The sequence below is a fragment of the Muntiacus reevesi genome, chromosome 3 (genome assembly GCF_963930625.1).
Source record: "Muntiacus reevesi chromosome 3, mMunRee1.1, whole genome shotgun sequence".
Lineage (NCBI taxonomy): Eukaryota > Metazoa > Chordata > Mammalia > Artiodactyla > Cervidae > Muntiacus > Muntiacus reevesi.
The window spans coordinates 11,001,922-11,027,224 of record NC_089251.1 but is presented as its reverse complement, the minus strand read 5'-3'; the positions used below and the strand labels follow the sequence as shown (position 1 = coordinate 11,027,224).

At 40.5% G+C, this 25,303-nt stretch overlaps 1 protein-coding gene and 1 non-coding gene across 2 annotated transcripts in view; one reads left to right on the top strand and one right to left on the bottom strand.

Annotated features, from left to right (window-relative positions):
* Window positions 1-25,303, bottom strand: part of PSMB7 (proteasome 20S subunit beta 7) — a 56,391-nt gene that overhangs the window by 11,913 nt on the left and 19,175 nt on the right. Inside the window, exon 6 of the mRNA XM_065928478.1 lies at window positions 16,692-16,750. Within this exon, the coding sequence (XP_065784550.1) occupies window positions 16,692-16,750 (59 nt within the window). The remainder of the gene's footprint in view (window positions 1-16,691; window positions 16,751-25,303) is intronic.
* LOC136165627 (U6 spliceosomal RNA) lies at window positions 19,152-19,258 on the top strand. The gene has a single exon (XR_010662632.1). It is a non-coding gene; the product is annotated as a U6 spliceosomal RNA (small nuclear RNA).

Sequence of the window (25,303 nt, the reverse complement as noted above, 5' to 3'; positions counted from 1 at the left end):
GGAAGCAGTGGGGGAGGAGAGGCCAAAGGCAGGCAACAGGAAAGCAGGTGATTGGAGGGCCTGAGAAGACACCAGGGAGGATCAACAGCAGAAGTGGGAGGCAGATGAGGGGGAGGAAGAAGGAGCAGCCAGGTGGGAGCACAGGAGAGGGAGAAGCAGAGAGTGCCACCTGGACTTTCAGCATCAGTCATGGACCAGTGACCAAACTACACAAACTCGGCCTTCACAGAAAGGCCTCTGTAACTTCCTGGAAGCTATTTTTCTGGTGGGTTGATAGGAGACAATGATTAAGTTAATTACATATCCTGTGGCAGGAATTCTAAAGGGTGTCACCATAAAGGGACAAGATAAAAGGCAGAGCCAGTGAAGTATACTGAGGTTGTTTTGGAAAAAAATAGCCTGGGCTAGAACCAACCTGTAAATGCCACTTCATTGGTGGTAGGGGCTCCCAAAATACTCCTGCCTGGCCCCTGGAATGTAGTAGAAAGAGTAGAAGGGATTGGTTGACAATGGGGGCAAGAGCAGAAAGACTGTAAAGAAGGAAGCTCTAACAGAGATGTATGGTCATGAGGGTTTGGCCATGTTTGAGGAGCAGCTCTGAAGCAGCAGAAATGGACAGGCAGAGAGCAAGCAGACAGGGCAGGTGAGTCCGATCGAGGCCCATGCCCATCACCTTTTCCCGGGACCCCAGGCACAAACATTCTGCTGATACACTGTTTCTTATGTATCTTGGGGAAGGGAAGCCTTCCAAAAGGGCATAAGGAGACTTCTGGAGCCATTGCATATATTTGCTATATTGATCATGGTGATAGAGATGGGAGGAGGGGGAGGGACGAGGCAGAGGCAAAGAATCTGAGAATGAAGATTCAGGAGGTTCAGCTATGAATCAAGTCCTCTTACTTACAAGCTACGTAGAGTCACTCAACACTTTTTTTAAGTCCCAATTTCCTCATCTGCAAAAGAGGCCTAAAACCACCAGCAGCAGGGTAGCTGTGAGGATTCAAAGACTCCACGCACAGAAGCTGCGAGCACAGTGTCTGGTATGCAGGAAACCCATGATGACAGCTAACTTGGTTCGATTCTACCCTCTTTCTTAGTACACACGAGTGGTTATCAAAAGCTTAACCCTAACCCTTTCAGAACTACCAATGCAGTGGGCAACCGAAAATAACTTAGTACTTTTATAACTTCTAGTTATAAAGCAAATCAATTATGAAAGAAGCAATTACACTGTAAATGAAATTCAAAATGATACAGTAAGACTTTGCTCACATGCACAACTTCCACACAGACTTACTGCATGTCAATAAGAAGTGTACTAAATAGCACATTTTCACTTGTTATATGTCACTAAGAATTTTATTCTAAAAGGAGAAAAGAGAACTTTACATTTACTGTTTGCAGGCACTGTGCCAAGTACATTCTTCCACTTATTCTTCCAAATAACCCTTTAGGATAGGTACTACCCTTTCGCCATTTTACAAATCCAGGAAACCAAGGCTCAGGGAGGGAAAATGATGAACCCAAAAACATACAGCCAACAACTGGAAGGTCTGAGATTCAACATAGTTTTGTCTGACTTCAGAGCCCATGGATTTTTGACTCAAGACAGTAGATCCTCCAACAATTAGCATCCAAAAACAGCAATGACGCTCGTTTAGTCCTTAGATATAACTGATTACTCACTCGTGGGTTTATCTTTTTAAAGTACTTTACCTCTAAAATTCTTCAAAGTTGCAAAGATATTGCTTAAATAATGCTACTTATCATTCCATTATTCATCTGGCTTTAAGAACATCCTGATGAATTTTTATAAAAAATTCATACATTAAAAAAAAATTCACACATTCATCAAATTCTAAAGCAAAAGCCTATCAAATTCACTGCATCCAGCACTACATTTAAAGGTTGATATCTCCCTAAAATATCTTCTCAGATATTTTATAAAATATAAAATAAAAACTTCTCAGCAAACAGAATGAATCAAACTACTCTTTAAACCACCGTGTACGTCAATAAAAAAAAAAAGATAACCATTTAAAGTTCATTTTCCCATCAGGCCATTTGTTGACTGTAAATCTTAATTAAAACAGGGACTTCACTGGTGGTCTAGTGGTTAAGACTTCACCCTCCAATGCAGGGGGTGCAGGTTTGATCCCTGGTCAAGGAACTAAGATCCCATATGCCTCATGGTTAAAAAAAAAAAACAAAAAAAACCCACACATAAAACAGAAACAATACTGTAACAAACTCAATAAAGACTTTAAAACAGTCCACATTAAAAAAAAATTCTCTAAAATAAAAACAGAGTAGGCATGTCAATTATACCTCGATCTTCACTAAAACAGACTGAGAAAAGGCACTTTAATTTTCTTTTAACATTCTGGGATATGAAGTAGTCAGGGTAAGAGAGCAAACTTTTGTTAAGCCTGACTGTAATTTACAAATATCATCCTCCTACAAATATAATCCCTTCAGGTGCTGACTTAAGCCCATTTTACAAATGAGTTTTCTCTCTTACAAACTGGGGTTACAGAAGAGGCAAAAACCAATCTTAAACCTAGACCTCTTCAAAGTTCATACATACACTTTCTACCATGCCCTGTTCTTACTCCTGTCACTCTAATTTATCTTCATTGAGAGACACCAATCTATTTGTCAAGGAATTGAAGTTAATGGGTCCTTAAGTCTTTTCAGCATTCCAGTATCACCACAGTTCTGATTTTAGGGAAAAAAACTACACTGCAACATTTATGACAGTGTGACAACTCTGAGTGTGACTGTGGTCTACAGACACAATGTTCATTGCAAATATTTTCAAAAACCTGGACTACTAGGTGGAATTTAAAAATATCTATTTAGCACAATTTCATATTTAAAAAATTTTCTGTTTGTGCACAATTTCAGGGTTAGGGGAGAGTGGTATAAATTACCTCACAGAAACCCACAAGTAACATTATCTGCTAAGGTTAAAACTTTAACTACCTTCCTGAGGTATGCTGCTGGGGTCTCATTACAGCAGGTAATCTCACATTCTGCCATGCACAACACACTAAGTACCAGCATCTCCCAATTACACTGCAACGTAAATCTCAAAGGACATTTGAAAAGTCTACACAGCTCCTGCACCCACTGCCGAAACACAACAACCCCTAATGGAACGTGGCAGCTTTCTAAACTAAATATTCACACGCAGGGACAGGGCTGCTTAAGCTCAGCCCTCTCCTACACTGAAAAACGGATGCTAATTAAAAGGCCACACTGACTCGGGAAATGACCGCTCAGACAACTTGAGACACTGTCTGGAGTTTTGTTTTCCTATTTCCAAACATGTTCAGCTCCCTAAACTTCCAGGGTTACACCACTGACAGAAAGTTAGAGCAGGAGTCCGCACAACTCTGTACATGGTGATGCCCCTCTCCTGGAATAGTTTCCTCTCCTCTTCAGACTCCCCACTCCACCCCTTCCCTAATCCCCAAGACAAAAACAATCTCAAGTGAGGAGTTACATGCTCTTTGAGGCCACCTTAAAAGGCCCTCAGACAGACCTTAACAATTCCTCTTCTGCATCAATCCTATGCCCCACTTATAAGCACCATTCTCGTACTTTCAATACTCTTTGTGGGCCTGTCCACCCCAGGAGGCTGTAAATGTCACTAAGAAAGAGACTCTGCCTCATAAGCAGGCACAGAGCTTGGTGCCTGGTTGAAGAGAAGTAAGACTCAGGTGAATGGAACTCAAGGCCACTCTTCACATCTCAGAATGACCATCACCCTCAAGAGTTTACAGAAGCCTAACGGCAACTCTAATGGGGACAGAGATGTGCTGGTGGTGTAGGTACCAAGAAATTTCTGGTTTCTTTGCCCACTGCTCTTCTGCCTTTGCCAACTTTTACGTGTCTGAGAAGTTTTTGAGAAAGCACTTTAAAAAAAAAAAGCCTTTATAATAGCAGAGGTATCCAAGGTACATTTGTTCTTACCGTAATCATTTGGCTATTTTTGGAACCGTCTTTACTTCAGCTAGCAAAACCTAGACTTGATATAGGCTGTGATGCAAGAAAAATAACTGTCATAAGAGTAGTAATGGCTTTGAAATATCTCATCTAAGCCAACTTTCTCATGCCTCTTAAGAACTGCCAATCCCTTCAAATATTGGCAGTTCCATTTATTCAGATCTTCCGATATATAAAATTTGCTGACTTTCCCCCCCTTAAGTTGATGCAAATATACGAAAACCATAAAGCTTTTTTCTTTTTTGGCTAGAAACGAAACTTCTCTGCCTGTGCAAATTATAGGGGCATTTTAAAATTACCATATGTTTTAGATCAGAAGGTAAAAACAGTACAGCAGCCCATGAAAACTTTCCAGCCCACGAAAGCTTACAATTAACTCATTAAAATACAGTTCAAGCCCTCAAGTTCCCTTACTCTTGTAGGTAGTGGTCCCATTTAACATTTAAATATCCTGTGTCAGTAAGTATACCATTCTTGTGTTCATTTATGTGTACAATGTAAACACGCATCGGTACCTCATTTAAATATTTAGCTCCAAATGTTATTTTAAACTTAATTTTTCCACAGAGCTATTTGATTTTTTAAAAACAAGAAGATGAAACTTCCCCCAAATTCTTAATCATACTTCAGTGTACATTAACGAATGTGTAATGTGTAGCTGCTTTGCACGCCCACATGCCCACCACCTCCCCCTTTCTGATACCGCACACCACACAAGTATAATAAACCATGTTAATATTTCATACCACCGTGAAATATGCTGGAGTATCAATTCAACATCTGCTGTCTTTAGGGTCCAGGAGTCCCGCAGAGACACTTTCAATTTGTAATTGAGTTCTATGCTGAATTAATCAGCAGTTTATCTTTTTTACTAAAATAACGTCTTCACCACTAACCCAGATTTACATTAACAATTTATGCCAAATTACCTGCCAAGGCAAAACTTATAAGATTCTAAGCTACCATCTAGTAACACTCAGTCCTATATTTCATTTCTTATATTTCTCTAACCTGTACACAAGAAAAGTAGAAATCCATTGTTTAAGAGCTTGCAAGCCTCCACCACAGATGACCTCTTGGATTTGTGACAAGAGAGCTTCACTTCTGACAGTGAAATACAACCAGGAGCAGTAGAAGGTGTGCATTCGCATCTTCTCCTTTATGATTCAAAATTTTTATGAAATAAGATTTCTAGAATGGCATGAAATCAGTAAGAAATAAAAGAGCTTCTTGCATGTTTTTTCCCAAGGAGCTGTGACATTCCAAATCCTGGCTTGGCTTAAGTAACAGAAAGAGACAACCCACATAAAGGGAGCATTTTTAGTACCGTAAATTATATCCTTGAGACCCAAGTCAGCAAAGGCAATTCAATTTGATAAAGAGATGGATAAAGAAGTCCATTTTCTCTTTGACACCATGATGCCGAATATATAAGCAATAGCATCTTCCTTTTAATTCCACCTGTGTAGTTAAAAGTCACCAAACATTAATTTCTACTCAACATTCCCATAGCTCTTGCCTCTCTCTGGTTCAAGAGACTCTGGTCACAGAGAAGTTACATTCTGTCTGCTGGATCTTTGCCACAGGTGTGGCAAGCAACACACTTTGTGAAATATTTCTCCTATGTAGTATATGTTCCCCCAGCTTTCACAGTTACAGGAAATACGTAAAGTGAAAACATCTCAAACGGAACACTTGCTCCAAAGAAATGCATCATAAATAACTACCTATCTACTACCAAGTAAACTAATCCCTTGTTTTCAATCTACTTTGCCAATAACTGTTTGAAGAATTTCCACCATCATACAGAGCAGCCTCTTTCAATTCAACCCCTGGACTATAGCACCAAGTGTATGCATTCAGCTGGTACCCAAATAGCACCTGCTGATTGATTACATATTATTGATTATTTAAGAAAATGAAATTCAGTGTATATACAGTAGAGTAGAAGACATGGAAAAATTTTTACACAGAAATATTTTTGGTGGAAAAATCAACAATGAATTCTGAAATCAATAACTACGGAAGTACACCATCTGCAGTGTTTTCATTACTCTTCAAAGAATCAGAAATGGAGACCTTCAAATTTTACACAGGGTCACTTCCCTAAGACTTGTTGATTCTTGAATTCCTGCGGCCTGGCCCCAAGTGTCCATTTCTCTCTCGCTCTAATATTCTGTGTTTTACTGCTTTTACTGCATCCCATTCTCATTTCAAGAATTTTATGAATCTATATATTATTTTAAGAAACAGATTAAACTGAAAGGACTGAAAGAATAGACTTTACTGATGCTTTATTAAGCAGGACTCATAGCCAAGTGGCCATTTCTAAATCAAGGAAGACTAGGAATCCTAGAGAATCAAAGGGAGAGAAGTCATATGCATCAGCAACACCCCAAACTCTGCATGTGTGTGTGTATGAAAGTCGTTCAGTCGTGTCTGACTCTTTGCGACCCCATGGACTGTAGCCTGCCAGATTTCTCTGTCCATGGAATTCTCCAGGCAAGAATACTGGAGTGGGTTGCCATCCCCTTTTCCCAAACTCTGCATGGTGAAGAGCAAAGCCCTGCTCTTGAATCATCATGTGAAAGACCAAAGAAAACTTCCATGTGCCTTGCAAAACACCATACAATGAAAATGTGAGCAAGAAGATTCAAAGGAATAGCCTTAACTCAAGAAGCCCTCTTTTGCCTCTCCAAAACTGGCCCACCAGTGTTCTCAAATTCAGGAAAAAAGGAAAACTCACTTTTTAGAAGGGGATCAACTCAAAATACCTGATTCTGGTGAGAAGTTTAAACCATCAACAGTGCCTCCTCATTATTTATTCCAAAGGTTTGAACAGTAATTCTCCAAATCACTCACTGAACTGTAAGGCCAAATTTGAATCTGTTTACTTCTAAAATTAAGTCTTTAACTCTACTACAAATAATTCTATACAGGGCCCCAGGGATTGTATCTTCAGATTCTAACATCTCTTAAAACTTTTTTCTTTCACATTAAATACAATGAGAGAAAACTATTGGGGAAAATTAATATATTTTTGATCTAACAACAAAGACACAATTTACTATGTCTAATGCTTCAGGTCTTAAGGAAAGCCAATAAGCAGGAGTTATGACCAAAAGCAAATGACAGAACAGTCTCAGGGAAAGAAAGCCTCTAAAAGGGAACTTTGAATAGTTAAACAAATACACAACCATCCCAATTACTGCCCAAATCCAGTGCATAAAAAAGTGTGTCAAGTGTTTCAATAGTTACATTTCAACATATCCATAGCTGCACTAGTTGTTAACCAATAAGGAATCCATCAAAACAATGAGACACCAACTCACATCCACTGGGATGGCTGTAATCAAAAAGCCAAATAATAAATATTGGCAAGGATGTCCAGAAACTGAAATCTTTACACACTAACCCAGCCACACTGTAAACCAGTCTGGCTCAAAAGGCAAAACACAGAGAGTTACCACATGACTCAGCAATTCTACTCTTAGGCATACAGCCAAGAGAAATGACAATATATGTTCACACAAGAACTTGTACACAAATGTTCATACCAGCACTATTCTTAATGGCCAGAAAGTGAAAACAATCCAAATATCCATTAACTAATGAATGGGTAAATAAAATGTGATATATCCATATAATGGAATACTATTCAACCACAAAAAGAATGAAGTATCAATCCATGCTACAAAGATGAAATACTACAAAAATACTTTAAGTTAAAGAAGCCAGTCACAAGACATACGAAATGATTCCTACCATAGAAAATGTCCAGAATATGCATGTCTGTAGAGACAGAAAGTAGGTTAGCTGTTACCTACGGCTGGGGAGGCTGAGGGGAGATGGGGAGTGACTGCTAATGAATATGGCATTTCTTTTGAGGGTGATGAAATTGTTCTAAAACTGATTATGGTGATAGCTGTACAACTCTGAACTAAACACCACTAAACTGTGCACTTATGGTAGGTGAATTGTATGCATGTAAATATTATCTCAATGAAGCTGTTATTAAAATAATAAGGCATCCAACATTTTTATACTAGAGAACCTAAAAACAAAAAGTCAAAACACTAGTGACATGTCACCCATCAATCAAAGAACTCACATTCTGATAGTAATTTTTTTTACAGACAGAGATCATAAGAGACAAAAATGTCAGCATAGATTCTTAGGGACATATTGTAAGAAAGAATTCTGGCTTTAAGTATTTTTTGTTTCCCCCAGATACACAAGACACCTAAACAGATATAGCAGTACCCAGACAAACAAAAGCTTAAAATCTAAAAACCTGGAAAAGTGAGTCAAGTACAGCTTATCAAGCTGACATCTATTAAACTGCTAAAAGTAAAACAGTCTTAAACACTATCAATATCAATACAGAACCCCCCCTAAAAACCATCGTTTAAGACAGCTATCGAGGGTCAGTGTATTTTTTTTTAATTCTGCATTTACTTAAAACTCTGTCTGATGCTAGCAGGGTTCAAGTCACACAGGAAGGTGCTTCGGCTAAACACTGATCGTCTTCCTTGATCTCCATTGTCTGCTGTGTGGGTCCCGCCAGCAAACCTCCCAGCGAGTGGTCACCTTCCTATGGAGTCATTAAACCTCTGACTGTCAGCTGGTGGGATTAGCCAGCAGCTCCCACACCTGAGCCCCCGTGGCAGGGACAGAGGCATGTGGATCAAGCCCACTAATGAACACAGATTCACCAGCCGCTTGTCAGGGCTCCTGCGCCCCTAGCCGCACAGACGCAACCTGAATAAGACGGGGGACAGAACAATTGTTGACGAAGATTAAAAGTTTTGGCAGTTGGGGTAAAAAGAACACCTCATTATTCAAATATGATAGTCTTGCTTATTTTTTATATTTTTGGTTCAAGCTGTTGATGATTTGCCTCAAATGGACAAATGCCATTCACCAATATTTAAAGGCTTTTTGGTCTCATCATTAAATCTGAAGAAGACTATGCCATCTGAACATTAGCTATATAGAGAAAAGCAGCCCCTCTGTAAATACTTGAAAACTTTGGGGAAAAAAACAATCTCAGGATATTTCCAGGAGAGAACAATTAAAAGGTGAAAATAAATTCTGATAAAGTCAAAGAGAAAAAAAATCTTCCACAGCCAAATGACTTACTTATATTTCCCAGTATCTCTATATTTCTAACTTTGTCTCTTTCTATCCCTGGGGTCCTTCCACTGGCTGAGCTCACCAAAGAGGTTAATACACCTCCTCTGACACTCATCTGGCTTCCTGCCATCTTCACAAGACCTCATCAGAGAAAAGGAATAGCCCAAGCAGCCCACACCTCTGCCCACCTGGAGTAAGATGTCTTCCCTACTCTGTTGTCAAAGAATTACAGGCCTACGAAGAGGCAGAAGAGCATGGTGACCGATCTCATCGGAGGGCCAGACTAACCAGGGTTCAAACCATGATTCTGTCACTGCCTGCCTGTGGGGCTTCAGGTGAGATATTTCACCTCCCTACATCCTATTTTTCTTCTCAACAAAACAAGGATAACAAAGTACAGACCCCACCCAATTGCGGAAAAGTAAATGAGACAATGCAGAGAAAGCTGTTAGAAAGAGCATGGCACAGCATAAGCACTCAAAAAGCATCAGTTATTATGACTGCTGTGTTTTCAATACCTTCTTCCTATAGCAAAAAGGTGAACACTTCCACAGCCTGTGTTGTGTGTTAAAGAGGCTTCTTCTACTGCCATTATGACCACTAGCTAAGCCTGGCTCCGATTTTAAGCTTTCAGGTGAAAAAGAAGAATCAAATCTATCTACACCATGTTATAAATCATCAACCCTGACATGAGTACAAATAATCATGTTAGTCATTGCTATGTGATGTTTGTATCTGACTACTGAATTACTTTAAAAAAAAAAAAAAAAGAAAAGAAAAGAAGAAATAGAAGCAGCTGACATATTTTAGAGGCAATTTTGTGTGACCCATCATCTGAAGTGTTTTACAGACCACACCTAATCCCGACAGCAACCCACAGACAGGTCTCTGGGTCCCCAACATCTGGATGAAGAGTGCCGGCCATGGCTGGTCCAGAGTCATGTGGTGAGCAGGGCGGAAACACACTCACAGCCCAATCCTCCAGCTCCTAAGCTCCCGTGACCCTGTCCACGTGACCACACTGAACTCATGCTCTGTGTTTCCCTTCGGGATTAGTCTATGTGTCAAACTGAACAGACCTTTTTTTTAAATCAAAATAATGAAGCTCTCTTACACCACTGTCCATCTGCAAAATACAAATAAACCCAAAACTTCGGTATCTTTCTACTATTAGACTTAAACACACAAAAAAAGCATTTACTTCTACAATTTGCTATCAGAATACCATATTGGTATCAACTGTTTCATTAAAGTGGATCTATAGCTGCCTGCAATGACAGATTAATTCTGTTTCCTCTGTAGCTAGGTGTTTGGCATCACATTTGTGAGGTAACCACAAGCCTTTAGGGCGATAGCAGCTCACATCTTTAGCAATCTATAAGGGCTTCTCCAGAGGCCAGAGCTTGCCGAGTGATGAAATATGACTCCATAAATCAGATGGCTGAAGTGGCACTTGTATACGTCACCATCTATCTTTGCAGCCTCCCTCTGAAGGGTACAGGGTAAGAGTTTATCCCTCGGTATTGCGACCAGAGAAAGCACCATCACAGTTGGCACTGACTAAGCATGTGCTACTTAAAACTGAAGACACACTAAGACTGGAGGGGGAAAAAAAAAGATCCTGCTGGTGTTAGCACGCCTCAGGCAGTGGTAGAAGCTTCAGCAACTCATCTTCAAAAGGCAGAGAGCCAGAGCTCTAGAAACCTGCAAAAATTGGCTAAGCCTGCAGTCTTCATTTCTTTAAGTTGAGCATCTTCAAAGTCTAGAATTCTAACTGTAGGGCACAGCAGCTGCCACTGCAGATCTGATCCTCTCAGCTTTTGGCAGCTCTCAACTTGAGATTCTAGCAAAAGAATTTTTCAAGTTGCTATTATTGCCTGTCACGGATTTATAAATATTGTGCACTATCTGCTGTGGCACGGCTCTCATGGGACGCCGGAGCATGCCAAATGCATAACAGAATGAAAAACAGTTTCTATTCTTCAAATAAATGCTAATTTTTTTTAACTGTGCTCACATGATGTGTTTGGTGACCAACTTCAATAGTACAGAATATGTATCAGAGAGGGGGAAAAAAGCTGATTGTCTTTTCCAGCAGCATTCAGCTGCTACTTTCATTAAGCTTGTTTAATTAGATTCCAGATGCTAATTTGCAAGTCGATACCAGAGGGTGCAGGACAGTTTGCCTTTGAATCATCTCCCTGTGATGTGAGGGTCCTGCCGCACCACCACTACCCTTCAGCGGCCCTCGCTCGCTTTCTGACAATTAGCGCAAAGAGGGGACAGTATTGATCTTGACAGACTAAATATTCATCTTCTACCCATTTTAATGAATTATAATCTTCAAGAGTTTAAATTTCTCACTGGGCCAAATGAAAACATCCCTTCTTACAAAGAAACAGGATGGAAGGAAAATGAACCTAAGTTATCAGATTCATTTCCTTAATTCTTTCCCCAACCTAAAGTAAAATATTTTATTTCAGCAATTTTCAAGATACAGATTCGCAAGAAGCCAATCTCATATTTCCAGGTACAGTGATCAAATTCCTTACACTTAACTGGAAAGTGGACTCAGAAGGCCATGTTTATCACTAATTTCCTGTCTAGCTAGTCTGTGGATAATAACCAGGATAAGGGGCTCAGTTCTTATGCCAGCCTTAACAATAGGGGGAAAAAAATCCTATGGCAATGGCTCCACGGAATGCATCATCACCTAAAAAAAAACCAAAAAAAAACACTCTAATACAACTGACCCACTTCTCCGCTAATGCAGAGGTACAATGTCTGAATAAGCACCTTTGCAGATAAAAACAAAGCATGAGATTTATCAGTAGTAATGTAATTTTTAAAGCCTTCATTTTTATCAGCCTGGTAACACTAAAGGTGAAGTTATCAAACTGTTTCAAAGGAAGGTAAATCTGGGACCACCTAAGTTAAGTTGCTTCTGATGCCTTTTTACCCACTCATTCAACAACTACTGGCAGACTACCTACTACACATCAGTTAACATACTATGCGTGAGGAAACAGCAAACAGTAAGCACAGCTCCTGCCCTCAGAGAACTTCCAGGCTAACAGCAAGGAGAAAAACAAGAAGACAAGCATCCCAGGACCAGGAAAGGCAGTGTCAGGGTCACAACTGGACAATAATCTTAAAAGGTTTTTCATGGGCCTTAAATGCACACAGTCACCAAAAGTTTATCTAAAACCTTGAGTCAGGGCTTTTGCCCACGAAGTCATTGGTTTAGACTACTTCAAACAGCAGAGGTCCATCCTAGACGATTATGAACCTCAGCTGGGCTTCACTGTTCTGGTTTTTGGCCTGTAATTTCCCAATGAGCATCTGTCCTTTGCCCCATGTTCACCTCACCTGTGTACTTAAGAGGGTGTCTGCTTTGTTGACTCTGCCCTCAATATGTTACTTGAAAAATATACTCGTTATCTTCTGTTATCTCAAAAAAAAAAAAAAAAAAAAAAACCCACACACAAAGGTTCAGCACTTTCCAGATGGGAAGAAGAAAAAGTCCCCTCCATTTTCCAGGTGGTTTCTGATGACTCAGACTTTGCCTTAGCTCCAGGTTATCCTGTCTCAACTCTACAAACGTGTACTGAACATAAGGAGCTGAAGAAGAGAGATGATTTAATGACCCTGCCCTCAAGGGTCACCCTTTCTTGGTCAGTAGGGAAGATGGCCCTGAAAACAGCCATAAAACAACGGGACGGGTGTGTACCATGCAGCCCAGGAACACAAATGAGGAAACAGGTGACAGCATGGCTGGCAGACACCAGCAGTGAGAAGGATTCGTCCGCAAGCAAGTCCACACTGTATTCAAAGACGACAAGGCAGGCGAGAAGGGCTGAAGTGGAACAGGAATGCAGACCTGTGTTTCCTAAAGTTTAATATTCATACCCCTGGGCTTACTCATGATGGTGATACGTGAATACATTTTTTATTTATATTAATAGTATGCACTCATTTTCATGTGTCTTGGGGGGAAAAATAACCAGCACATCAAACCCAAGATTTCATGGATATAAACTGTATTTTAAAAATAAATTTAAATTAAAAAGGTGAACTAGAGTGGCTGGAGGGAAGCGAGGAAAGTGAAGTGACAGGAAAGGAGCGCTTCTGCAGTGAAGGCAATGCTCTGTCTTGATCTGACTGATGGTTACTTGGGTAATTACAAACGCCAACATCTATCGTACTGCATACTTCATCTCTGTGCATTTTCTTACGTGTAAATGATAACTCAATTTATAGAACAGTGAGCTGATGAAAAAGAAAATTTTCAAGAGAAGTTAACAGTACAGGTGGCCCCCAGACACGGCAGAACTGTTAACTGCAATGTGCAAATGACAAGTTCAAGACCAGCCCTGTCCAATGAAAATATGTGAACCATATATGTAGTTTACAATTTTCTAGTAGCTACATTTAAAAAAGCAAAAATAGGTGAAAAAATGGATATTTTTACTTAACCCAATATACTTAAAATAGTACTGTTTCAACATATAACCGTATTACTAACAAGATATATTTTAAAATTTTTGTTCCAAGTCTCTGAAATCTGGGATGTGTTTTCTACTTGCCGCACCTCTTACTCCAGACGAGCTACCCTTAAGTGTTCAACAGCCACGTGTAGTTGGTGGCTACTGTACCAGACCGTGCAGCTGAAGACAATGAGAAAATATTAAAAGTTTTCAAGGAAAGAGGAACTTCCAGTCCATAAATACTATAGTTGAGACCCAGCACTGTCTAAGGCACAGGTCTGTAGTCTAAATTAAAAAAAAAAAAAAAAGACTATTGGCTTTTTCTAATTTGTTTTAACAATAAAGCCAAGAGTTTGCTTCATGAGTTTGGCCTAAAAATCACTGTTTGGCAAACAACTGGTAATTATGATAGCCTAAAACTGACCCCTCCCAACGCAATTCTCTGTGAAGTGAGCAGCAGTTACTGTCCTGGCAATCCATGCAAGACTTGAGAGGCAGAAACTCTCTCCTGGGTTTCTGTTTGAGACACGTCCAGAATCCTCTCCCCTACTGAAGGGAAATAAGCAGACTTAGTCATCCAATCCTGCAGTCTCAAAATAGGCAAGAAAGAAAAGTTATGGAGGGCTTCTTGCCACAGAAAGCAAGCCTCCCTGGAAAGAAGGAAAATAAAAAGTTTGGAAATTTGAAACCAAACGTTTCCACAAGTTCTATGCAAAACAGAGCCAGGAAAGATACCCTGGCCGAGCTCTCTTTCACAACAGAGTCACTAAAACAGGGTCTTCTCAACCTCTGTAAGCAGTCTCAGCTTTCACTGAAACTACATCACCTAATCTTCACCAAAAGAAAGCAGAGTGACCAGTTAGATGCTTGGTCTTCACAATAATTTCAGTTTCTATTAACATCCTTTTAGATTTGTAAAGTACATTATTGTCTCTGCCTTCTATTTACTTTTAAACTCACTTCACTGGAGAAGCAAGTATTACTACCTTCTCCTTAATAAACGTGTTTTTTTGTTGACTGTCGGTCTGTGTCAAGTTCCAACAACTTCAGGGAATAAAAACCACTCACTTGAAATCATAAATTTAATTAACAATATGAAATGGGAACTTGGTCAACCTGTTTCAAAGTCTCACAGCTAATACAGAAGCGGTCTGAACTACAGATAAAATTGATCTAAGAAACACTCTTCAGATTGATAATATCAGAAATTTTACTGAAGGGATGATTCACATTTCCCTTCACAGAAATATTATATTTATGGCCTTTGAATCACTTCAACTCCAAACTCTAAATAAATGACATAAAATTACTTTAGCAGAGTGTTAAAGCCACTTTTAATATACCTCATGCTTTCAACTTTTTCTGCAATTCTCATTTTTCTTTAACATATGGAAGTCCCAATCAATTGGAAAAAGACACAGCTATCAAGAACATTTGAAAAGATGAATGTGGTTTAAAGGAGGGCCTGACATTACTGAGGTGACTTTCTAAACGAAAATCATCAGAGCCTTTCTCCCTGTACCTGTGCTAATTCTAACGGATTTGTGGAGACACAGGAATTCCTCTCCTTTAGTTTGAGATCATTTTTAGATCATTTTTTCTTTTTAAGTGACCGAGTAAACCTTATTTTTCCTCTGTACTTAAGAACCCCAAACAGAAAATAATGCTGATATGGGAATAAATGTTCACATTGAGAAATGAGAAAGGAATTCTAATTTCATTTAGAGTTGATACCTGGACCTGTTTACTATTCTTAATTGGAGCAAGACTATTGTTTCTAGAACAAAATACCTAGCTGAATTCTATCTTTAATCACAAGCTTTAATTCCTGCAGATATCTAAGGAAGGAAAGAAAACCAGCCATGAGTGACCACGTCACTTATGTGTGCTCTCCTCAACACACCAAGGGTGTGGTTGGCAGCTTCTGGCAGGAGACCCTGTCCTGGCTGGTCAGCATCCACGGCCCTACATCCTCCACTCTCCTGGCACGTGGCCCAAACCTGAGATGAGGGACCAAGGACACTCGACACTGATGCCAGTGAGCCAGAGAAGGACAGAAGTTTTAAACGTGCAACCTTCTCCAAAGATGATTCGGCAAAAAGCAGTGTCAAAAGTAATTCCCAGGAACACCCTCTGGGGTCTATAGAAAACACTACTGCAAAAGCAGGAACAGCAGAAACCTACACATTAAGGAACAATGTAAACCACTCATAAAACAGCCTAATAATTGTTGAAAACAAGTTGATACTCTCCATGAAAAAATTTAACAGCTATCAAAAAAACCAAGGGCAGATAATGAGGGTTGCCTTCAGAATGTAACGTGGCTGCGAGCTGGTTCAGCAGCGAGGATAAAGCACTGCAGAGGAGTAATGTGGGACCACAAAGTATCCAAGCACATGGAACACTCCCTCAAAACTGACAGTGAAAGACCGGTGGCTTGTTCCTGGAGATCTGGGGGGGCTGCTGAGTGGGGGGTACATCTACCATTAAAGCAGACACAGGTGGAATGTCATTCAGAAGATACCACCCTCCCCATCACCCAAGAAAATAAAAGCATCTCTTTATATGCGAGACATGAGACACACCACGCTCTGAGAATAGACCCTACATACAGGGTACTGTCCTCATCCTCTGCCAGATGCAGAACACTCTAAGAGGTTTTTCAAACTGTCCCCATTTCCAGGCCAGGTGTGTGCAACAGGATGTACAGACACACATAGTTACTCTATTCTTAGTGAGAAAACCTGTTTTGAGACATTGTGAGAGTGCATAAGAAAACATCCTACATCACCACACATTTACAATCAAGAAGATGCCCAGACAGCCCAAAGGCCAGCAGAAAAAAGTGCAGCCTCCCTGAGCCTGAGGGGCCACTCCAAAGTGAGGCTTTCTCGAGTAACCAGTTTTCTTAGCCAACACAGTACCTGTGACAAAGAGCATTCCAACTAACAGCAGCAGTGCTGTTCAAACTTTGGAGGAATCAGTGATCAATTCGTAAATGTCCAACATACAAGAAAGATCATCTGAAAGAGAACAGAACTGTAGGGACTTACATACCTCCATGTCTGGCCTAAATTTATCTTCAAACACGGCCATCGCTGCCAAGGAGCCAGAACCTATAGGAAAGAAAAGATGCATGTTTATTTAGCATATTTACCAACTCTCAGCTTCTCCATCTCAAGTTTACTGTGGGGCAGCGAAAATGGCAAAACATATCCAATGTCATGTTCAAACACAGTATAAACATTAATATGACAGGGCCACAAAAATCAGACAAACACTGCTCTTCAAAAGCCTGAGGTCTCACTTACCACTATCTCAGGTAAACCTGCAACTGGCCCCACTTCTAACCTACTCACAGGAGTAACTGTAAATTATTCACAGTAAAGTTGTATTTGTTCAAAAAAGTGAATGCCATTTAATTTCATATATCCTGTGCTGCGACTCTTGTGCTCCACAACTGTGCCTTGGCAGGCTGCTGGGTATAGTGCTAAATACCAAGCCAGTTAGAAAGAAGAGATTGTTTTAATGAGCTGGCCCTGGTAGAGTCACCCTGACACACGGGGAAAAAACTACAGCACCAGCAATGGTAATAGGACTGCACGTTGCAGCCACCAGGTTATTCGAGCTACATCTGTAAAACACTTTATTATGTGGCATTTATTTAGAGCTATTATTTTTAGTTTGTACTTTGAAGAGTAACAGCTGAGTAGACAAAATGACAGACAAAGAAACAAAAATTTATTATCACAATAGCAAATGGCTGAAAGGTTATGCTGCATAGATATTAACAGATAGCAAATTTCTCCCTACAAAAGCAGGATGTAAAGGCATTACAAATAAGGATGGGCTTCCTTTGAAGGGATGCAAAAGGCAGCTCAGCACCACTGGAAAATTTAAACTTGCTTTGTTCAGAAACCAGAGAATCTTTAGAAAACCATCATCTTGTCTTTACAGGGTTCTGGCAATATTTCAGGATACTCTACTTTTGGAGAGAGGCTAGAGTTGCCCACAATTTTTTACTCCAATTAGAAGATTTTTTTGGCATTTATTACTTTTTAACTTGTTTTGCATAACACTATCTATTTAGCTGGGTCACAGAGAAAACCATATTTTCTATTTAAAATGATTTGTGTACACCGCTTGACCACCTCAATGGTTTAGCAAAGGAAAAAGGCAGCGATTAAACAGTTTCAAATGAGGTGTCCTGCTGATTTTATCAAGTCTGCTGAATGTATAATGAAAAAGGAGAAGCTGACAGCATCGCTGCATTGAGAAAATACAGACTAGCTTATCTGAACCATTTAAGGAGGTCCAATTATAGATCAAATTTAAAGGGTAGAAACAGCAGATTTACAGACACAAATCAATGAACATGGTAATCCCGATGAATATGACAGATGCTCCTGTTAGGGAATATTGCTGCGGTTGAGGATCATTACCTTCACAGCACCGGATACATCACATCTGAAGCAGTGGGAAGCGACGAGTATAGACGGCATTACAGGCAATGACTATTCATTTAGGCTTTGGGAGCAAAAGGCAACCCCATTTTCCCTCTCACAATTTTTTTCTCCTCAAAAGAGAAGGAAAAAAAAAGGAACCTAAAGAGATATTAAAAGCCCTTTGGAAAGGAAACAGGAATTAGATATAAAACTAGTGTGCTCAAATAAAACTAGATATATCTACACAAATTTACCAAAATCAAGCCTTGGAATTTCATAGTATATGTGTCCTGGAAAACCTGGAAACAAAGTCCACCAGTGCTTTAAGACGTATACATTTACTCTAAGTTTCAAGGATCAAGGGGGAAAAGTAAGCTAAGCTTCTGTTTTAAGGCATGAGTGAGAACCAATCTCGAACTCCACAGTAAAAAATAAGCTGGTTTTGTGTGGAAAACAAAGGACAACTATCACGAAGAAACGAGAAAACTGCAAATAAGGAAACCACAGGGAAAAAAAATATTTCGTTCCCAGCCTGGTCCAAGAATATCTCTGCAAAGAGCCCAAGGATACACGCACCAGAGGCCAGAAATACATGTTGGAAAAAGACAGGGGAAAGATGGCTATTTACTAAGAGCTAACACATTTGTGGGAAACTGTAATCAATTACTATAAAAGGAAAAACTCAACTTACCTTAAAGGCATCTTTCCCTAAAGGCTACAAGCTCTGTATTTTCTCCTGGGCCACCCTCTCTTTGACAGTTTCACAGTAAATTAATTTTACTCTTAGTTTTCCTGAGCACATATATTTCCTTCTGTTTAGCTTCATCTAAAATTTTAAGACATGAAAAATATTTCCCTCCCAATACAGTAATTCTTCCTTTATCGAAAGCTTTTTTTTTCTTGAGAAACAACACTGAAGACAAAATTTCTCTAAGTGGAAGTACATACTAAATCTAAACTCATAGAAAAGAAAATGTCTATCAAGGTAGTTGATGCTTCTCACATTATCAGAGACCCTGATTTTTAGAGCTGGAAGGTGTAATAAGAGAGGTAAATACAGAAGGGACATAGGGTGCTCGCTTCGGCAGCACATATACTAAAATTGGAACGATATAGAGAAGATCAGCATGGCCCCTGCGCAAGGATGACACGCAAATTCGTGAAGTGTTCCATATTTTTTTAAAAAGAATTCATTTGAATCAGTTCTAATGAGGTGGATGAAACTGGAGCCCATTATACAGAGTGAAGTAAGCCAGGAAGAAAAACACCAATACAGTATACTAATGCATATATATGGAATTTAGAAAGATGGTAACGATAACCCTACATGCAAGACAGAAAAAGAGACACAGATGTATAGAACGGACTTTTGGGACTCTATGGGAGAAGGCGAGGGTGGGATGATCTGAGAGAACAGCATCGAAACATGTATATTATCAAGTGTGAAACAGATCGCCAGTCCAGGTTGGATGCATGAGACAAGTGCTCGGGGCTGGTGCACTGAGATGACCCAGAGGGATGGGATGGGGAGGGAGGTGGGAGGGGGGTTCAAGATGGGGAACACATGTAAATTGAGTGATCGTTAAGCAAATCTGTACACAAAAATAAAACTATTAAAAAAAAAAGTAGAAGGGACATAGGGGTCCTTATTACGTTGTACTTCTGCTTCTCCATTTATATTACACTCCCCAACACACACACACACCAACTTACACGCACACACACAGGTGACACACACATGTGCACAGAGTTGAGAAGTTTTCAGGAAAACAAGAGCTTGATAAACTGCCTGATGCTGTTTCCTCTGAGATCAAAGATAAGCAGACTCCAAATATATCTGAAAAGAAAGGGAAATTCAACACTAAAACAATTTCTAAATCACTTGCAAATTAGCTCATGCTCCTAGCATCTTAGGAAAAGAAGACTTTGGCGCCCCCTTTTCAGAAATACACAGAAGTGCTAGGAAGTGTAGTGCACTGACTTGGTCAACAGGTTTCTAGGAAACTCTGAATGTGTGTCTGCTATGCAGAAGAAAGAAGACAGAATTACAAACATGACTGCAATCACCCAAAATGGCATGAGAACAACATGCAAACCCTCACATAATTTTAAGGCAATACATCCAGGGGAAGGAACAAGGAGCTGGCCATTAAAAAGAAAAAAGATGGTAAGCTCAATGAGACTTGTCTTTTTAAATATAATTTCATTCAAGTTTCCTAGATTTTATTTCAACGCTACTTAAAACTATATACGATAAACCATCAAGACAAATTTCATGTTAATAAGGCAGCCATCTGACTCACAAAATGCTTAAATATTTTATCCCATTTTTCCTATAAACCATTATAACGTCTGTAGACATTCTAATTATTTCAGCATCAAACCTACTAACCTCTTATTCTCATACCCAAAACCAAGGCAAAAATCCCTCTGAAGGAAAAAATCCTCTCATTTTTTAACTCCAAAAGCAAGGCCACCTTAGACAACTAGTCACAACGGCCTGGTTTCCCATCAAGGAATAAATCAACAGAAAAGCCAGGGGGCAGCGGACCAGGTACAGGGGCCGCTGCTTTAGACAGCAGGCCTTGTCAGGTGAAGGAAACCGATGTCAGAGGGCGTGTGCTTTCCACAAACGCAGGATGGGCTCTAGAAGCAAGGGACGAAAGGCCTGCCCTCAACTCCTCTAATAGGAGAGAGGAGGCAGCCAAGGAGAGGAAACAAGAGCCTTCTGCTTGAGCGCCCACCATGGGCCACACATCCTATGTTGTCATTTTGTCATCCTCATAACAAACCAGTGAGGTGATAAAGCTTCCTGCCTAGCATTACAGGACCAACAAGCACAGGCCAGGATTCCTGTCTCAGGTGTGACCCTACGTCATTCTCTCAAACAGAAAGTTCTCCAGGCCACAATACAGTTCAAAGCAGGCACGCGTGACCTTCCATGACCAGGTCTCTGGCTCCCTCGGCCACCCCCACGTCTCCAGTATCCACACACACTTGACACTCCACCAACACTAAGCTGACAATAATTTCCTAAATGCCCAGACCACTTCAAGTCTACATTTGATACGTGCTTCTCCCTCTGCCCCCTCACAATCCACAGAACTCAGAGACACCTGTCCAACCTCAGCTGAGACATGACTTTTTCCCAGAAGCATTTCTTCAGCACCACACCACATCTTAAGTGATGAGAGTTGATCACTTTCATCTTTGCCAACTTGTCCATCCCTTCACAGCTGCATCCCCCAGACCTAGTAGTTCCTGGCACATAGTGAGCACTAAAAAAATAAAAAATAAAAAAAACCCAAAAACTGCTGAATTAGGCTGGGCTGATTTCAGTACAACTGTTCAAATGGAGGAGCTGGGGAAATAGTGGGCCCTGAAAGAGTGACTACAGCAGTAAATGTCTTGATAAAGTGAAAAGGAACATTTATTACCTAATTTACCATACTAAAACGAACATAAGACAAATTCAAAAGTAAAGCAAGTCAATTTTCAAAAGGAAAAAAATGCTTTAAACCCACAAAACCATGTCCTATTCTAGGTCCCAGTCAGGTCTGAGCTCTATGATATTCACAGAAGAGAAATGCCCTCCCTGGATTTCTGCCTTCTTCCACCGGAGCTCTGTCTTCTCAGTAGTTTCCAGGTAGCTGCTCCTTAGCAACCTCCACCAAGTCTGCCTTTGTCAGCCCACCCACAGTTACTCAGTGGCCAGTGTTGCTTCCAGAACAAAGCTCTTTAAAAAATCAGAAAAACCAGGTACAATTCAGGGACTGGCATTTCGAGAGGGTGTGCACAATGCTGAGATGGCCACCTAGTTACTCACTGACTTATCTCTGCATCCTCTGTCCCTTCCCAAGCTCTTCCATGCCATCCACACACACCCACCTGCTCAACCACCACCTCCCAAACCACTCGGCAGCCAGCTGTAGGGAGAGACCGGGAGGGAGGTCAGGGTACCCAATGCCACCCTGTCGTCCACGGGGGACAGAGACAGCTGGCTCTGCACTGCCAGATCCACTGCGGCAGGGGGTGGCACCGCCTTACCCTGGCTGTCCGGGTTTGGTGTTCATCAGAAAGAACTCAAGAGATGCCCTGGAAAGCACGGTCTGCTCCCCAACCTCTGCCAGGGCCTGACTCTCCCACAGACCTTCAAGGTGACTCCATGGGGCACCCAGACTCAGACCTCCAGGAAAAGGGGGCTCAGGCACAAACGCCACAAGGGTCACATCTCCAGCCACTCTTTCAAAATGAAGTATCTGTCTTATTAGTAACATTTAGGCCGCTGGCTTTAAAAGAAAAAAAGACTAGCATCTGTAAACAATGTAAAATGTAAGTCCTGAAACTCAGAGATAAGTGCAACACAAAGGGCATTAAAAATTAAAGAGTTCACAGATAAATACTATCAATACACCAACAGAGAAGATGACACAGCAGTTTACAAAGAAGAAAAAAAGAGGTCTATATACATTTAGAGACATTGTTCAAGCTCAACAGTCATCAAATAAATAAATACAAATGGAAACTAAATAGTCTTTTTTTTTACTTCTAGATTAGCAAACATTAGAAAGAGTAACACCCAGTGCTGACAAAGATGTAGTAGAAAGGGCAATCTAACATATTCCTGTAGAAGCACAAATGGAACTTTTTTAACCCACAATTTAGAAGCATGAATCAGAAAGCACAGAGCTACAGGTATCCACCAGACCAACAATTCTACTGCTGGAGATATAACCAAAAGAAATAAGCAGTTACAACCCAAATGACACTGTGATCAGTTTAGATGACAAAAAAACAAAAAAATAAGAGCAAAGACTGGAGGTAAACGTAAAGGTCCTGTACCAGCAATCACGAGATAGGGGAAACAAACAAATTCATATACATGGTGATTAAACACAACAATGATTTTTGGCAATGTCCATAATACAGTATTACTGAGGGAAAAATGTTCTGAAGCAAAATTAACAGATATGCTTATACAATACATGTTATACACACGTGGAAGAAAAGTTTTTTAAATTATGTTTATTTCTGAGTGGCGCTATATTCTTTTTGCTTACTTGCATTTTCTTATTTTCCTTCAAAGACAATGTATTACTTACAATTTTTTAAGATACACACTTGAAGAATTCGACATCATGAAGGGATGAAAAAAGACATCCCAGAAGACCGAGACCTTGCCGCTGTCACAGTCCTGCTGTGCAGCAGAGCAGGTAGCTCGGTCCTGAAATCTGCAGAGAGCGGCCTGCAGGTCAACCCACGCAGGAGTCACCAGTCCCAATGAACAACAGCAATCAACTGTCACAGATAAATAAATACATGTCTCTCTACCAGTCCTTAGGAGGGCTTCCTTAGGACAGGCACCAACATCTTTTAAAAAGAGGTAAAATCATCTTAACAATGAAGTCCTCTGAGCATACCAGCACCAAGCCAGATCTCACTTATCCAGAAGTCTGCCATGTGACAACCAACTTACTAAACGGACCCCAACAGACACAGTCGACCTGGTGTTTATTAAACTTCAAAGCACATTCACAAGAGTTTTTTATGCTCCTCAGACATGGCAGGTAAGTGCAGCCCCGTTTCGCAAAAAGGAAAACTGAATCCCCAAAACAAGGAACTTGCCCAGATCACAGAGCAGATGATTAGCAAATCTGGGAACATGAGCCCAATCGTCTGAATCTAAAGTGTCCAACACGGCTTCTGTTTCCCATGCTGTCTCTCAGACTGCAAACCCAAATGCCTGAAATTAAGATTAGCAAGTAAGTATGAAAACAGCTCTAGTTTTCTTAACTCCCTTAGCCCCCAAATCATGCTTTCTAACTTTTTGCTTAGATTTCAGCAGAACAATTAACACACATCTGGATATAGTTAATTTGTGTATTGCTTGGAAATTCAAATGAGACTAGGATTTTAGTTAAATGTTTTAAATGATTAAACAGATGCCATTCACTATTTACCAATACTACTCAAGTACCGAAGTATTTAGCCCCATTCAAAAAAATTAAATAAGACAGTGAAGTTACTCTTCATTTTGTAAACCCTCTGAGGGTGTCTCTGATCTTAGTTTATCAACATTACTATAGTAGTTCAATTTGAACCTGTTTCTAAGAGAACAATCCATCTCAGGACAAAACTCAAAATGCATCAAGAAAATTTTACTGAGATACTGCTTTTACCTGTTCTATACGTTTAAAAAACATCCACATTAATATGGCTTAAGGACAGTGGGATTAAAAAAAAAACAAACATGAAATTTCACTTTTATACATGTCAGGGTTAACTAAAAGTACGAAATCAAACCCAGCAATTGTAGAATCTATTAGACATGCTGAAGAAACTATAAAAGACAATTTTCTAAAACCTGCCGCTCTCTCAAGTCAAACCCTCAGAAAGTCGGCAGGTAGAAATCTGCTTTTTCTAATTATGCCTAGGCTCATAAATTTTCACATTGAGGAAGGGGAAATAATTACCAAGGGTTTTTCTGTCCCTGACCCTAAACTCATGTGGTATAAGTAATTCCTCATTTTACAGACAAGGAAACTGAGGCTCAGCTAATTTAAAGGCAATAAGGGTAGCCAAGATTCAAACCTAGGTCTGGTGGCTCTCCCTTGTGGCTCAGCTGGTAAAGAATCCAGCTGCAATGCAGGAGACCTGGGTTAGATCCCTGGATTGGGAAGATCCCCTGGAGAAAGAAAAGGCTACCCACTCCAGTATTCTGGCCTGGAGAATTCCATGAACTGTATAGTCCATGGGGTTGCAGAGAGTCAAGACATAACTGAGCAACCTTCACTGGCGGCTCTAGCCCATCCACTTTTCAGAAGGTGAAACTCCCCACTCATTGTTTCAAACCAACCATCCCAGGTGCCCACTGGGCGGCAGGCTCTGGGAGACACAGATGCACAGGACGTGCATAGCTCTGCGCTTCCTCCCTGCTTTCCCCCAGCACCTCACTGAGGCCCTCCAAGCCCTGCAGGGCTGCCAAACTGCTCCAGGAGGCACCACCTCATCAAGACAAGGTGAATGATGCCCCAGAAACGACAGGACAGAGGCCCTACTGCCCTGGCTGCCTCCCCAACACAAAGGGGAGGATGACACAATGTGTCTTCTCATAGGTTGGCTGAGACCTGAACGAGATGGCACATGTAAGACAGGATGCCTGGCACACAGTAAAAAGCTCAGTGTAAGAGCTAGCTGTTACAAATACTCTAGGACAAGGTTCCT